This window comes from Hakea prostrata, chromosome 2, assembly GCF_041222555.1.
Source record: "Hakea prostrata isolate BN-2017 chromosome 2, UWA_Hpros_2, whole genome shotgun sequence".
Taxonomy (NCBI): Eukaryota; Viridiplantae; Streptophyta; class Magnoliopsida; order Proteales; family Proteaceae; genus Hakea; species Hakea prostrata.
The window spans coordinates 55,661,800-55,678,093 of record NC_142601.1 but is presented as its reverse complement, the minus strand read 5'-3'; the positions used below and the strand labels follow the sequence as shown (position 1 = coordinate 55,678,093).

The window sequence follows — 16,294 nt, the reverse complement described above, 5'->3', positions numbered from 1 at the left end:
ATAAAAGCTAAGACTAATAATGCCAGTAATAGGGGGTTTGACTGATAATGTGTAACTCAAGGGATAACATTGATTTTAAGAATAACTTAGGGGGTGGTGCTTAGATTTTCCTTACAAAAATCCATATACATGATTATGTGTATTTTTCACAAATTTTTTTTGCCCTTTTTTTTATTTAAGTGAAAATTTTCTCTTTTTTCTTATGGGAATGCATTCTTGAATGTCTTAAATGCATTCACCTATGGTCATGTAAGTGAAATATATCAACATATAAGATTTAGATGGTTTGGAAACCTAGGAAGTAGGCAAAAAAAAAAAAAAAAGAATATGATGATAACTATCAACCAAAATTTGAGAGGGACTTAAAAACACAGTCCAATCATTTTCATAAAATTTAGTTTGATTTTGTGCTACCTCTGATTGTTTGCTATGATCTTATCTAAAATAAATGGTTGAAATTTTTTGGTAAGATCTTATCTAAAATAAATGGTTGATGACCTATTTTATTTTGACTTGTTTTGAGTCTTGGACTTTACATTGTTGCCTTGCACAATTCATAGTGATTTTGCAAATCTCCAACGATAGCATCACTAACTCCATCAAACCTTGTATCAATCTTTAGAGAAAGATAAATATTTAGGATCCCCTTGTCTTATTATCTTGTTTAGTAAAAGTCCCTCTAAACCTGGGGCCGTTCGTTTCGTGGGGCGGGGTTTCAATTCTGATTTCAAATCTATTGATTTTAAATCTATGGTTATAATTTATAAAATTAGATGTTTGGTTGTGGTAATTTGTGGATTCTCCTAAAACTATTTGACGCGTGATTTTGTGATGTGCAAATGTTTAGCATCCCCTTGTCTTATTACCTTGTTTAGTAAAAATCACCTTCTCAAACTCAATGACAATTTAAAGAACTATGATTCTTACAACCAAATGGGTATAATTCCCGTTCGGTCTGGGTTTAATATCGGATTCTGTAACCACGCCCTAGACAAAGGGTTGGTTACTTTTTTTTTGGGTACTGGTGCTTTTTTAATACTGAATTAAAACATTGCCTGATGGGTGCGAACCCAAGATCTCCCCATGGAATTATGGGTTTTTAACCGCCCTACTATCCCACCATTGACAAGGGTTGGTTACTTACCTCTTTAATTTTTTATATCTCATTCTACATTGCATGCAACCTCTTATTTTGTTCGGCTAATCTGAAAAGTGAAGTGTTAATTTTTTTTTTATTATAAAATTTGAGGAGGAGTAGTAGGATGGTTAAGAACCTGGCTCTCAGTGGAGAGGTCATGGCTCCTGTAACATTCTTATTCTTATATAAAAAACGCATTTTTCTAAAAAACAAAAACAAAACAAAACAAAAAAGAAAAAAAAAAAGAAAAAGAAACCAGGGGAACATGGGAAACAGTGGGTGGGCCATAATTAGAAACCCCGATTTTTAAACGATACTCTTTTGACGGTAATCGTTCGATAACTTGTATCATGTATTCCACGTAGTAAAGAAATCTGATGACACGAGACAAAGACAAGGCGGGAAAACAAAGGGCAATTTAAATTGATAGACCAGGATATACTAAAACGGCCATTACCAGTAGAATATTACGAGATTTACCCTAATCACCCTCTGAATCGCTGACCTATTTTGGGAAATTGAGTGCATTCATAGTTCCCAATTGTTGTGGTTCCCCCTACTCCCTAGTTCTCGCAGTTCTCAGTTTCTCTCTCCCTCGTTGTCTTCGGACGAAGATCGCTACAGAGGATGATGGAGGAGCTTCGGGGATCCAATCTCGTGGATCCACTAACCGGCCTTTCTACCTTCTCATTATTTCCTCGAGCATTTGGGGATTTGAGGGAAGTAGCAGATTCACAGCAGCCGGATTTAGAATCTGTCCACAATCATCTCAAATCTATGGTGATTTTGCTTCTATCTTCTTTTCTGTTTTTTTCCGGCTTCATTTTACGTATTTCTTGTCTCATTCGTTCCGCCGTTCTGACGTCTGAGTTACTTGAGGAAATATGATCATCTGAGAGTGTGTTTTCCACTTTCCCCTTTCAAGAATTATTGGTTTGAGGGTCTTTAATGTTACTGTGTTGTGAAATTCTCGCGGAAGTTGTTGTTCGATAAGAAGAGAGTTCCTTGCGTATGAATGATGCATCGTGTAGTGATTCATTTTCTTGCTACATAAAAGTGAAATGTAGTCGATTATTGAATTAATGAGCTCTTTAGGTTTCAAGCATATGTTAAGTTCAACTGCAGCGTTTCGGCAGTTTTGGTGAGTGTTGTAGCTAATTGTACTGTGAACTAGTGATTTTACTTGTGACTTGCTTTGGATTTAAATAAGGAATCAGTGGATATATTATGTCAGGTTGATAACTTAAGTACCTTGGTTAGATTTGGAAAGTTTGACATGATCATCCATAGATTAAGGGTAGAAAGATATATCTGCTGTAATTCACCCAGAAAAAAGAAAAAGAAAAAAAAAGACACGTCTGTTGTACATTGCCTGATGACTGTTCCTACTAGCTTAAGCTGCAGAAGAGCAAAACTTAGACCAAACCACTGGAAATGATATTTGGAAATTCTTGTTTATACAGGCACTAAGAAGCCCAAATAAACTTCTGGAACAGGCAAATACGATACTGAGAGGTAAGTCAGGACCCAGGAATCCTGAATTACTTTTGCAAATGGCATCAGAAGACACAGTTGCTGCAAAAGGTAATGATCGTCCCCCAGAACGAAGGCCAGCCTTGAATCGCAAGCGAGCTCGATTTTCTTTGAAGCCTACCACAAGGCAAGAAACTTATGCTACTAGATTAACATGGTCAGAGGATTATATATTATGGGAACTGAAAAAAAAAAGGACTTGGAAATTTACCTATGATATTTCTGTTTGACAGTCAGCCTCCTCTTGATGTGAATCCAAGTTTAAATATTGATCAGTTGGAAGATCCGGAGGAATTCTTTTTAGCACATGAAAAACTTGAAAGTAATTCTTCATTTTCATCTATTTTAGAAATTTATCTTTCATTTATGTACAGTTATTTATTTATACTCTCTAATGAAATAATACCTCCATAAAATAATCTCCTTTGGTTGGGTCTTAGATGCTAAAATGGAATTACGGAAACAGACGGGTGATACTCTGAGGGACTCAGATCAGTATAATCTGACCGAGACAACAAGGAACCGTCGGCCTGGACTCTTGGGGTATTGTTACTACTAGTCATCTATGTGTGTTTATGCCTGTTTATCTAACCATCATATTAATCTGTTTATGCCTTACCATCTTTGATTCCAGGAAGAGAGCAAGTTTTAAGCATCACAGTTCATTATTAGATTCCGAGGGTGGCAATACAGTTGTATCCTCGCAAGACAGTTTTGAAGTAGGCAATTCTAGTCCATCTAAGTGTGGTCCTAACCTGGAAACAACATCTAAACATGAGGCACCAGAGGAAAAGAAAATAGCTGGGGGAGAACATGTTGATGCCACTCAAGAAGAAGGTTGATCAACAACCATGTGGCAGTCATATTATTCCCTTTTCTTTGTACATATTAGTTTTGTTTTACTCTCTGTCTCCCCACACATACTGATGTCTTGAATTATTTGGTCAACTGGATCAACAGGTCTGAAGGAGGAGAGAATTGGGCAGCATTTGGATGAATTGCTCTCTTCTGATTGTATGGACCTAGATGAGAATGGGGTGTTCACTTTCCTGCAAGAGCACTTGCAGTTAAAACCAATCAATTTGGACAAAGTAACCCTCCCTGGCTTGGACTCTATCATAAGAAATAATCTTGAGGCACCAGTGGAGAAGTTGGCAAAGAAAAGAAAGGCATTGACAGATATACATAATACAGTCGGTAGGGCATCTGGAAAAACATCTGGCGAACATAGGAAACTTCTAGGAGTCTCAGATTTTCTACGGGCCTCACCTCCTCCAACAAAGAGTCCACTTGCATCATTGTCTTTCCTACAGAGGCGCATTTCACAAATGACTTCACCAAGTGAGACATTCTTGGCCCTTGGCAGTGATATTTTGCCAGCTAGGCCGTCCGTTAGTTCTGAAGGCATCATATCATGTTACTGTTACTGACCACCTTGCTGCTTGTACCCATATCCATGCAGAGGTTGATGGAAAGGGATCAAGTTCTTCTGGTGAACTGCAGTCAAAATTGATTGGAACGGGGGGCAAAACTGCAGTTAATAATTTGCATCCTGGAAAGATGGAGACAGAACATTTGGCTTCTTTTTCAGATAGGCCAGATGATGAAAACCCAAATGGACAGGATACAAACAGAGATGTTAGGTCAAATGGGTCCAAAGGTTGCTCTGAGGACAAGGTGAGGACCCTTACTTGTCAGAACTTTTCTTTCCTGGAATAGTATAATAGGCTTTGATCTTTTAACACAAGATGCAGGTAGAAGATGTTCTGGAGGAAGCACTGACTTCTGAACTGCCTGAGTTCATTGTTGAAGGTCTATCCGTGGACCCACTGAATTTCAATGACAGTCAATTAGGTATGTCAATGCAATTCATGCCTTACTCTGTCTAGGTGACAGTTCTTATTTGTTGACAAATCTCCCCCAGCTGTAGTGCACTTGTTCATTATTTGATTTTGACATTAAGGTGAAACTCCATTTGCCAGACAATGGATGTCTTTATACCAGAGAAATGAACAGTTGGTTCGTAGTTTGAGTTGCATGTAATTCCACAGAACCTATCAATCACAGAGGATAATTGAAAAACAAAGCCACTGCATGTTGATGAAGCAATTATTACTCAAGAGCTAATTTTGATACCATAACTAAGGACGGCATAGGGCTGTCACTAGGACTGTAGTTGTGTTCTTGTGATCAGTCTTCTCTTCTTTATTTTTTTATTATTTTTTTTGAGGGGGGGGGGTTGACTGTAGTTGTGTTCTTGTGATCAGTCTTCTCTTCTTTATTTTTTTTTTTTGGGGGGGGGTGTTGTGATGGGAGCTGTAGATTTTGAGGGTTGTTTTACCTATTTGTTGAAGTATTCATTTAGTGGTTAATATATTTAGCTTTTATTTTCAGTCTAGTTGTTGGGGTTGATTAAGCAGGAAACTAGATGCATGAAAATTAAGTAGTCGTCCACTCATACCAAGTATGCTAATGCAACCGAGACTTTTGGTTAAGAGGTGATAAAGGTAGAAAAATGTGTTTTTGATTTAATTCTGGGTAGTTCATAGGGTGGATTAAACCATTCTTGTTCATAGAGTTGTAACCAAACATGGGAAACATGTTTGAGAATAAAATTTTAATTTAAGAAATGTGTAACTATAGCAAGGGTAATATGAAGAGGGTATAAGCACGCAAGACTGGTATATTCTGATGATCTTATATAATGAAATCTATCTTTCTTTCTGATCTCCTAAGTCTCCATGTTATTGTTTTTTCAGATCAATGGGGTCCTGCTGCAGATGGACACTGTTCAGTGGATGGACAGGCAGAAACCAGAGCCATTCCTCTCGAGCAAAATGATGAGGTTTGTTGCTTTCTTCTACGGTTTTTGTTTTGGAAGGTCTCTGCATGTTATGGAAAATTTCTCTTGCTGTCACGTTATGGTGCATCTGATGACATGAGATTAACTTCAATATGAGAATTACGAAATACTAGTGCAGCCATGGTGGGATCCTGGTTCAGAATTATGCGCATGGCATATTGTTGTATAGCTTATGGTGGTTAGATCATAATGCTTCTATATTTTTTTCATAAGAAGAAGATATTTTTCCTCAATTAGTCAAAATTAATTATTAGAAATTGCATATGTGATGAAAAATTACATCTTAATCCCATGTTAAGAAAAAGCTTACATATGAGATTCGGATTCCTTAGTTGGTCATCCAGTGATTAACACCTGCCCCTTGTTGATGTTTTTCTTGTGCTCAACATTGTACATTTTTTATTGCCCTTCTTGATGTTCATGCTTTTTTCAATTTGTTCTCTCACCTTTCCAAAGCTGGCAGTAAGATCTCCCCCCTACTTAGCCAAATGCTCAACTGCCATGGCATTTAGTAGTCACCATGAAGAACCAATAATTGGTCTGGCTAAATTTAGTAAGAGACCATATACTGATTGTAAATCTCCGTCATCCATTTTTTAGATGATTTATTACAATTGAAGCACAGGTCTGTTCTAGCTAGTAATTGTATCCTGTCTATCGTATGGTCATAAGCATCTACTTGGTTTTGTGAAGTGGCAAGTTACAGAAGAGTAGTCATGTATTATTGTATTGCTTACGGTGGAGTGGAAGAATATGCAGGCAATAGTTTCTTTCTATTAATCAATGTGTTCAAGGAAAATTTATAGGACAATTATACTACCAGTAAAGATGTCTGGAGCTGAATGTTAGGCATTGAAGAAACATGTACACAAACTTAGTATAGCTGAAAGAGAATGTTGACATAAATCAAATGATTGGTAAAACTAGAATAGATAAATAGTGGATGAAAAAATTGCTGTTAATTTAGAAGTAGCTCTGATACATGATAAGAAAGTGTTGTTTGTGGTGGCACAGACATGTACAGCTGAGGCCCTTGAACTAAGGGTGTCAATTTGGCACCGAAACCGCATACCATAAGCAAAAGTGGTTTTATAAAACTGTAACATATCGAACTGTTTAAAAGTGGTATTGTACGCTTTTTGAAAACAGTATTGGGTGTGGTACCATATGGAAATGGTTTCTGGTCCAAAAATGTTGATACCATATATGCCATTTAGGGGTGTATCGTGTATATATAATACAAATATGTTTATCCTTAGGCTTAATTAGAAGATAATAAGTATATAAGTAGGTGATTGGATGCCTTATTTTTATTATTGGCACGAATTAGCAGTAAAATAATTTCTATAGCATTTTGTACCATTTAATACTGTGATATCGTATACTTACCATTTAGAAATACTGTTTTTATATCGTACAGAAACCATATGGTACGGAAATGGTTTCATAAAAGTAGATCTTATGCTGTACGGTATGGTTTTGGTGGGTTACTGGAACCATGCCGTAATACTGAAACCATTCTGCTTGACACCCTTACCTTGAATGCATCATTAAGGAGCTGTGATATGATTTAACGGAGTTAGGCATAGGCCCCTAGGAGAAGTGCTGCGGAGTGACATGATAGCTTAGGTCTAGTAATAAGTATGAATTTGAGTAGAGTTGATTGGAGATAGAAGATACATGTAGCCAGCTCAAATTAGTTTGGATAATGCTAAGTTTATCTTATGTGGTGAAGGAATTTATTGTTGTACTCCAATAAATTGGTGGTATGCTTACATTCTCAATTGAAATATTTTCTCCTCCAGGCTGAGTTAGCTGATGTGGCCAAGGAATTTGTTGTGGTACTCCAGTATCTTGGTGGTGTGATTACAATGTCATTGAATAATTAGAACGGGAACTTATTGTGGTACTTCAGTATCGTGGTGATGTGGTGTCAGTCTCATTGAAAAGTTAGATCCTTTCAACCACTGTAGGATTAAATTCAGTGGTCATCTGACAGGGAATTTATTTGCAATGCTTGTTCTAACTGTACATTGCTTTAGCATAACTCTTTGGTAGTTTGACTATTTGTGCATGATATTCTTTCTTTAAATCACATGAGCTTGAGAGCTTCAATATAAATATATAATAGCTTGAGATTTCATGACCACAGATAATTACTTTTGCTAATTCTCGTTGGTTAACAGTCAAATTTGTCTTGGGAACAGGAACATGAGCTTAATTCAGGAACACCACCAAACATGCAAACCAAACCAAAACCGCAGGCTCGCAAGAGAGGGATTAGAAGTAAAGCTTCTCTCAGGCAGAGCCTTGCAGGTAAGTTACTTAGGCATCACACTGCCTCATGCTACATTTTTACTTTGGTTGTTCTATAACAGTAATGCATGTGGTGCGTCTCTAGGTGCTGGTTCTTTGTGGGAATCTGGGGTAAGACGAAGCAGCAGAATCAAGGTAAAACCTTTGGAGTGGTGGAATGGGGAACGACTTTTATATGGACGCATACATAAAAGTAAGTATATTGATTTTTTTTTTAATATTTTTGTCCTCACTAGGAGTCCAAGAATCATTTGTGTTATTGCTTCAGTATTCTTTCCATTTAGGATTCTAATTATGAGTATGTAGTACTAGTTGGGTGATCTTTGTTTGTAAGTTTCAGCGGATGCTCCTTGGATATTGTTGAAATTATTTTTGGTTGCCTACTTGCAATATCATTAGTGATGCTGTGGAAGCTGGGTATGTAAAAATTGTGAAGAACAAAACGTTGTAGATCTTTGAGGGGAATGCTTTTTAGAAACAACAATCATTACGTATCTATGAAATCTAAAACTCTTAGTATTTTCACTTTCTTACTGTGGTTGATCTGTGTAGCAGAAAACCCATACAGTTTGAAAAAAGATTTGTTGAATTATGTTTACTTGAGTTTTGCCCGAAAAGGTTTTGTAACTTCTGGGGGTATCTGCAGTAAAAGTTTACTGCTATGATTGTCGGGTTTCCTAGGTTAGTCGCCTAGCAAAGAAATATTGTTGATGAAGCAATTCTTTTGGTAACATGTTAAGCTTGTGAGCCAAAGGGTTTTGATAGGTTAACTGTTTTTGCCTCTACTCATTGTGTGATACATTGTTTAAGGGACTGGTGCCGACTGTATTGATCATGAAGGTCATTTGTAATTACAACAGAGGACATGGATCCTTCAGATAATAACCATAGAATCTGAGTTGAAAATCTCAATGCTTAAGGTTATCTTAGGTCTGCCCCTAGTAAGCTATACATATTCTTACTCACCACTTCTTCTAAGGTTATCTTAGGTTCGCCCCTAATTCTTCTAATTCTTTCGATTTGGAATAAATTGTTTCTTTGCTAGGGATTTAAAGGCCTCCAGTGAACGTGGATGTACCACCTCAATCAAATTTCTCGTAGCTTATCAGTTAGTGGAGCTACTCCCGGTCCAGTTCTAATATGATCACTCCTAACCTCGTACTCCCTAGTTTTGCCACTCATCCATCTTAGGATGTCGTTTTTGCTCCATTGAGTTTATTTATATGATGTTTCTTAACAGCCCAATACTCTGCTACATGCATCATAGCTGGTCATACTGTGATCCTATATAATTCTTTGAGTTTTAAAGGATTACGTCGATTAGACAAGACCCTAGACTCACCTTTCCACTTCATCCACCCTATTTTAATTCTTTGGAAAACATCGTCCTCTATGCCACTTTTCTTATTTATAATTGAGCCAAGGTACCTAAAATAATCACTTTGTGGAATCTCCACCTCATCCTCTGGCTGATTGTGACCAAAGTTACACACCAGATAAACTGTCCTCGTTCTACTTAGTTTAAAACAGTATTCCAAAGTTACTCTCCATGTTTCTAACTTGGTATTAATCCCTATTTATGTCTCATCTACCAAAATGACATCATCAGCTAAAAGCTTACACCAAGGAATTGCTGCTTATAGTCTTTACTTGGTATTAAACGATCATATTGCAAACGTAAATACCTAAATCGCTGTTTATAGTTGCACTCTTGATTGGGAGTATAGGTTGAAATCCTTCTGAATTACACATTTACAGATTTTTAAGTACAAAAAGTATAAATAGATTTAGTTTTAAATGAAGTAATGAAGTAAATCATTTACATATATTATCAAAGATTCATAATAATCAAATACATAATTTTCAAGGAGACTGATTTCAATGCCCTCATAAAGTCCTAACACACATGTTTAATACTTTGTGAATATGGATAATCACTTGAATTTCATGTAGGATCCATCTCACTAAAGGTGGTAGGAGCCTACATGAATTGTTTCTCTGAGTAACTGTCCTAGGGCATGTATCTCCAAAATTATGAAAATACCACTGATCTAGTATGATATGAATCATCTGATGCTGCTGGAAGGATGTACGGCTGGTGGATTGAGTAGGTGAAGATATCGTACCAAAAGATGATTTTAATACATTCCTTCAAGTGGGAGACACTCCAGAATTATTTGGTCCCTTTTAATTTTTTTTTCCTTTGAATTATATTTGTTTTGGTTGGACCAAAATTTCTGGAAGTTGAGCTTTGAACGATGCAAATTTTAAAAGAAATAAACAATGCAGATAACGTGTTAGAACTGAAATTTAAATTAAAGTAATGCTTTACTTGCCCTAATCTTAGTTCCTCTAGGAATGTAAAACAAATGATCCATTCTTTCTAGTATTTTCTTTCATACTCGTGGCAAATCATTCAAAGTAACCATGTCTTTGAAATAGTTAATTTTATCTTATGATCTCAATGTATTGCACTTTTTGAGTGTCATCGTGTCTGGTTGGAGTAATCTTATGATTTCATCACATGGCACTTTTAAAGTGTTGTTATGTGTCTTCCATGTATGCCACCATTTGTATGATTTGAACAAGAGTTTCTTTGGCTCTCTTTGTGCAGGCCTTGAAACAGTAATAGGGTTGAAGTATGTGTCTCCATCAAAGGATGGAGGAAAGCCCACAATCAGGGTTAAATCGTATGTATCCGATGAATACAAACACTTGGTAGAACAAGCAGGTTTGCACTAAGATATTTGCACCTGACATGCGCATATTTTGAATCTTGATCTGGTGGCTATGAATAGCAGAAAGTAGATGTATATGCTCCATTTTTCTTTCTTGGAGGGTTTTTCTTTTTTTTTTGGGAGTGGGGGGACATGTTTTGTGGTAGGGTAAGAATATATGCTTAATGCTTGTATTCTTGGGTAACAATACTCCAAACTTCTGTAATTTACATTTCCTGTTATCTATCCCCGCAACCCAAAATGAAGTCCAGGATTCTTCCAGCTGTAACAAAAGTATCATCTTGTTTGTAGGTTATCTTTTTATGGAAGGTTCATTTCTTGCCAGCTATCTAATTTTGGATAATTTGATCTACTTTCGGATTGTGACATGCATAAAGTCATGGCTTAACCTTCATTTTATGGTAAAACAAAAGCAATAAACAATTGTTTGATTGGTGGAGGCTACTTTTAGTTTCCAGCTGGAACGGAACCATTTGTTGCTTAGTTTCATAGCATATGAGCATTTATGTTTATGCTTTTTAGATGAACTCGTCTGAGATCCTGAATTATGATTTTACTAATGGGAATCCTTCTATTCAATCAATTGTGTGTTCTGCATCACGAGTAATGAGGCCTTGCAGTTTATTTACAGGAATGGCTCAGTGCACATCCACATCCACATCCTAAAGCACTTAATTAAATACTCTATAAGCTCGAAGTTAAGAGTTTGAAATTCAATTTGAACAAAAAGACCAGTTCCATCTTTCTTTAAACACCAAATCCCTTAATACCGATTATGAAACAATGGGGTTCTTGGTAAACCATGATTAGAATGGTATGCCTCAGTGATTTAGGGGAAAACATCATTTGCACAACAGTGCACTTTTATACCAAATCATAGGTTGGAAAGTAAATAAACTATAAGGCTTTTTAGAACTTTTCAAATTTGAAATCAAACTTTAAATCCCAGCTTATGATTTGATATCAAAATACACTGCTGTGCACAAAAGAGGATTTTTTCCCGTGATTTAGTGATTCAGAAAACAAATGGGAATTGATGTGCTGAATGCAAACGACTAATGGGAATGGCAATGATGTGAGAGGGCACACTTAAGAACTGTCTTTAGCTCAAGGGAAAATCTTGTTGGGTAGTTCACTTCAAACTTAATACGGAGTCTGCCCTTGTTACCTTTCTGCTTCGGATTTGGCATTCCTTCATTTGCAATCACAAGCTCATACCCTGGGCTCACAACATCCGTCACTGGAATATTTAGTTCACGACCATCAAGTGATTTAAGGTTCACAGTGGTTCCCCCAAGTGCTTCTGCCAATGAAATCTTCTGGGTGACAATCAGGTCATAGCGATCCCTTTGGTAGATATCATGTGGCTTCTCTTCAATCACAAATACAAGATCTGATGCTAACTGGTTTGGGTGCTCATTTCCTTTGTTTGCAAATTTGATTTTAGTTCCTTTCTTCCACCCAGGTTGCACAGGTATTGTGAAGGTCTCTGACTCTGTAAATAGGCGCCTGCAATTTATCAATTTCACCGAAGAAGAATTATATAGAATATAATGTTTACACTCCACACAGAATAATGTGCATAATAAAATGATTTACACTCAATGCAGAATTATGATTTGATGAAAATATCACGAAATGATCAAGAGCAAATTCGCATTAGAAAGAAACCAAACCAGGGTTCAAAGAAATGTTCATTCAAAGGGGCTAAGAACATATACCCACTAAAGTCAACCACTTCTCTGGAGATCTTCTTTTTACTTGTTGTCCCAGTGTAGAGCTCCTCGAGGGTGCATGGAAGCTTGTGTTCCACTGGTGGTGGCTTACGCATTTTCTTTGTTGACCCAGTGTGCATTTTCTTTGTTGATCCAGTGTAGAGCTCCTCGGTGCATGGCTTTCTGGGCTTGCATGGTTTGACCCCCCTTCATGACCTGATGTACAAAAGAATTTTCCATAGACGTCTTCATCTGCTGCATTCCTTGAGTTGAACTTAAAATTATTTGAATTATTAGAACTACCGCACCACCCAGATGAACTAGACGCCCCTCTCGACTCTTCTTCTCTTCCATTTTGATCATAAACTGTCTTTTTCTGTGGATCACTCAATACCTTTTTGAGGTTGATGTGTTCCAGGGATGAGATGCAAAGATTAACAGAGTCAAAAAATACTTGCAATTTGTTGTCATGAAGAAGAAGAAGAAAGAAGAAAGAAATATCTTACATCGTAGGCTTCAGAAATCTCCAGAAATTTAGTTTGTGCTTCTTTTTTGTTGTTTGGATTCTTATCAGGATGCCATTGCATGGCCAATCTTCTGTAAGATTTTTTGACATCTTCACATGTTGAGTTCCTATTCACCATCAATACTTTGTAATAATCGATACTCATCGTGATCCACCTGAAAATGAAAACACAAACCCACTGTGAGATCTGTTAGACCCTCTAGATCATCTAGGGTTTTTCTTAAAAACCCTTATAAAAACTAGAATCCGATATAGTAGTTAGAAAATAATTCAAACCTTAAGAATAGCCTTCTTCAATGATGAAGAACCGTATTTCCTTTTACTTATCTTTATTTATAATAACAATCCCAAATCCTAGTCCACTTCCCTAATAAGCGGATTTGACACATCTCGAATCTAATCCAAACCGTACCACTTTCTACCTATCATTTTTAAGACCGTAGCATTCTGAACTGTTTAAAAGTGGTATTAATTGTACGCTTTTTGAAAACAGTATTGGGTGTGGTAGGATTTGGAAATGGTTTCTGGTTCAAAAGCATCACATACCATATATATATACCGTTTATTCCCAATGCTTGTTCTAACTGTTCATAACTTTAGCAAGACACACTTTGGTAGTTTGATTCTTTCTTTAAATCAGCTTAAGATTTTTAAGATCAAATAATTACTTTTGTTTCACTAATTCTTATAGGTTAACAGTCAATTTTGTCTTGGGAACATGAGCTTAATTAATTTTTATATGGACGCATACATAATAATAAGTATATTAAATTGTTTTTTTGTAGGGCATTTAAAAGCCTCCAGTGAACATGGTTGTACCACCTCAATTGAATTTCTAGTAGCTTATCATTTAGTGGAGTTACTCCTGATCCAGTTGTAATATAATCACTTCTTACCACGTACTTCCTAGTTTTGCCACTTATCCATCTTAGCATCTCATTTTTGCTCTATTAAGTTTATTGATATGATGTTTTTTAACAACCCAATACTCTGCCAAATACATCATAGCTAGTCGTATGACGGTCCTATACAATTATTTGAGTTTTAAAGGATTATTTAGATAAGACCCTAGATGCACATTTCCACTTCATCCACCCTATTTTAATTATTGGAGAAACATCGCCCTCTATGTTACCTTTCTTATTTATGATTGAGCCAAGATACTTAAAAATAACCGCTTTGTGGAATCTCCTCATCAAATCTTACCACCTCATCGGGGCCAGAAGGAGCCATGGCCCCCCAATTTTTTGAAAATTTTGATTAATTTCTTTAAATTTTATAATTTTCCCCCTCCCCACATGTGAAATATTACTATTTGGCACTCCCTCAATATTGAGAACAATTTTAAAGGAAAAATAATGGGTGTAAATGTCATTACTAATTAAAACTAACTCCTCAATCCCTATTTATTCTCCCCTCTCTTCTCTCTCATCTTTTCTTCCTATTTATTCTCCTTTTTCTATGGTGAGTTAAGGAATTTTTTGAAAAAATCTTATTAGGTATTCAAAATGTTATTCCTAATTAGAAATTAACTCCAGAATTCCTATTTATTCTCTCCCTCTCTTCGGTCTTTTTTTCTTCCCATTTATTCTCTCCCCTCTCTTCGGTCTTTTCTTCTTCCTATTTATTATCTTCCCTTTCTATAAACGTGGCTTAAAGAAAATTTGGAAAAAAAAAATTCTTCACAATTAAGGATTCTTTAATTTTCTTTTTCAATTTATTTCTCTAATCTATTTTATTTTTTAAAATTTTTATTTTTTTATTTGATTTTATATTCTATTTTCTTTATTTCTTCTACAATTTTTGTTATTTGATTTTATATCATACTATTATATAAAAGCATGTACTCCTCTTTTGCCGCAAATCTTGTTGTTTGAGCTCCAAATCACTTTGAAATTAATTAGAAAACTCTGAAATAATTGTAGGACACTATCTAGTATGATTTATGCATTAATCAAGGCCAAGGGAATGAAAACCTAATGAGTCCTATATTAGGTTTCATCCGAAATCAAACCGTAGATTCACAAATAGACTAGAGTGAATGGAGACACTCTAGTACTAAGAGAATAGTAGAATAAAGTCATTACAATAGATTTAGACTTTCTACAAAATCTCTACAGTAGGTAGAAACAATAGAGAAAATAGAACTAGAAGGAAGACAATGATTACTAACCTTGTAGAAGAAGAATCGTCAGACATAATACTTCACAGATGTTTGGAATTCTTCCTTCACCTTGGAGAGGGTTCTTTAGAGTGTCTTTGGCGTTCTTTGACAACCTTAGCACACATTGACACGCTTTAGAACGAAAATTGATTAAATAGAACTTCGGAAACCTAATTTCCGAAAAGTGACAAATCTGCCTCAAGACACCTTTGATCGCTTGGGGCGATCAAGGCAAGCTGCCAACTGTCCCTTTTTTGGCCAAAATGCATTTTGGTACTCCGAAAGCTCCAACTTTCTCTTGGGTCCTTTTCCAAGTTATAGAAAGGTCTTACCTAGTTTTTTGGGACCTTCCACTTGTGTCATTAATGTACTATTGGTCTATTTACCAAGTCCGCCATCATACAAGTTAAATCTTCTTCCAAAATCTGACAAGGTTTCTATCTTAGTAGCATCATCTCCATCTACTTCCATTGGTTCTAAGTGACCACTAATGGGTTCAACTCAGATGGTTCACATTTGTCTTCTTCTTGTACTCCGGGTTTTCGGACCAATAATATAGATTTTCAGGTTAAGGTTGTGAGAGATTTCACACAATGTACCTAAAATAATCACTTTGTGGAATCTCCTTCTCATCAAATCTTACCACCTCATCGTTCAACTGATTACGAAAAAAGTTACACACTAGATAACTTTCCTCGTTCTACTTAATTTAAAACAATATTCCAAAGTTACTCTCCATGTTTCTAACTTGGTATTAATCCTTATTTACGTCTCATCTATCAAAATGACATCATTAGCAAAAAACTTACACCAAGGAATTGTTGCTTATATTCTTACTTGGTATTAAATGATCATATTGCAAATGTAAATACCTAAATCGTTGTTTATAATTGCACTCTTGATTGGAAATATAGGTTGAAATCCTTCTGAATTACACATTAACACATTTTTAAGTACAAAAGGATATAAATAGATTTAAAGTTTTAAATGAAGTAATAAAGTAAATTATTTACACTTATTATCAAAGATTCATAATAATCAAATACAAAATTTTCATGGAGAACTCATTTCAATACCCTCATAAAATCCTATTACACTTGTTTTATACTTTGTGAATACGGATAATCACTTTAATTTCATGTAGGATCCATCTCACTAAAGGTGGTTGGAGCCTACATGAATTGTTTCTCTAAATAACTGTCCTAGGATATGTATCTCCAAAGTTATGAAGAAACCCATTGATCTAGTATAATATGATCATATGATGTTGTTGGAAGTATGTACGATTGGTGCCTATGTAG

General features: G+C 35.9%; 1 protein-coding gene and 1 pseudogene across 1 annotated transcript; one reads left to right on the top strand and one right to left on the bottom strand.

The window, feature by feature from the left end:
* Nucleotides 1-1,607: 1,607 nt before the first annotated feature.
* Nucleotides 1,608-11,674, top strand: CENP-C (centromere protein C). Its single transcript, XM_089145201.1, is given in 12 exon segments — nucleotides 1,608-1,918; nucleotides 2,602-2,798; nucleotides 2,905-2,993; nucleotides 3,112-3,214; nucleotides 3,306-3,508; nucleotides 3,632-4,094; nucleotides 4,096-4,348; nucleotides 4,426-4,525; nucleotides 5,431-5,516; nucleotides 7,742-7,850; nucleotides 7,936-8,043; nucleotides 10,465-11,674. Coding segments are annotated over 12 exon segments (1,992 nt in total). The 5' UTR covers nucleotides 1,608-1,765; the 3' UTR covers nucleotides 10,593-11,674.
* LOC149025011 (uncharacterized) lies at nucleotides 11,644-12,974 on the bottom strand (annotated as a pseudogene).
* Between the last annotated feature and the right edge of the window lie 3,320 nt (nucleotides 12,975-16,294).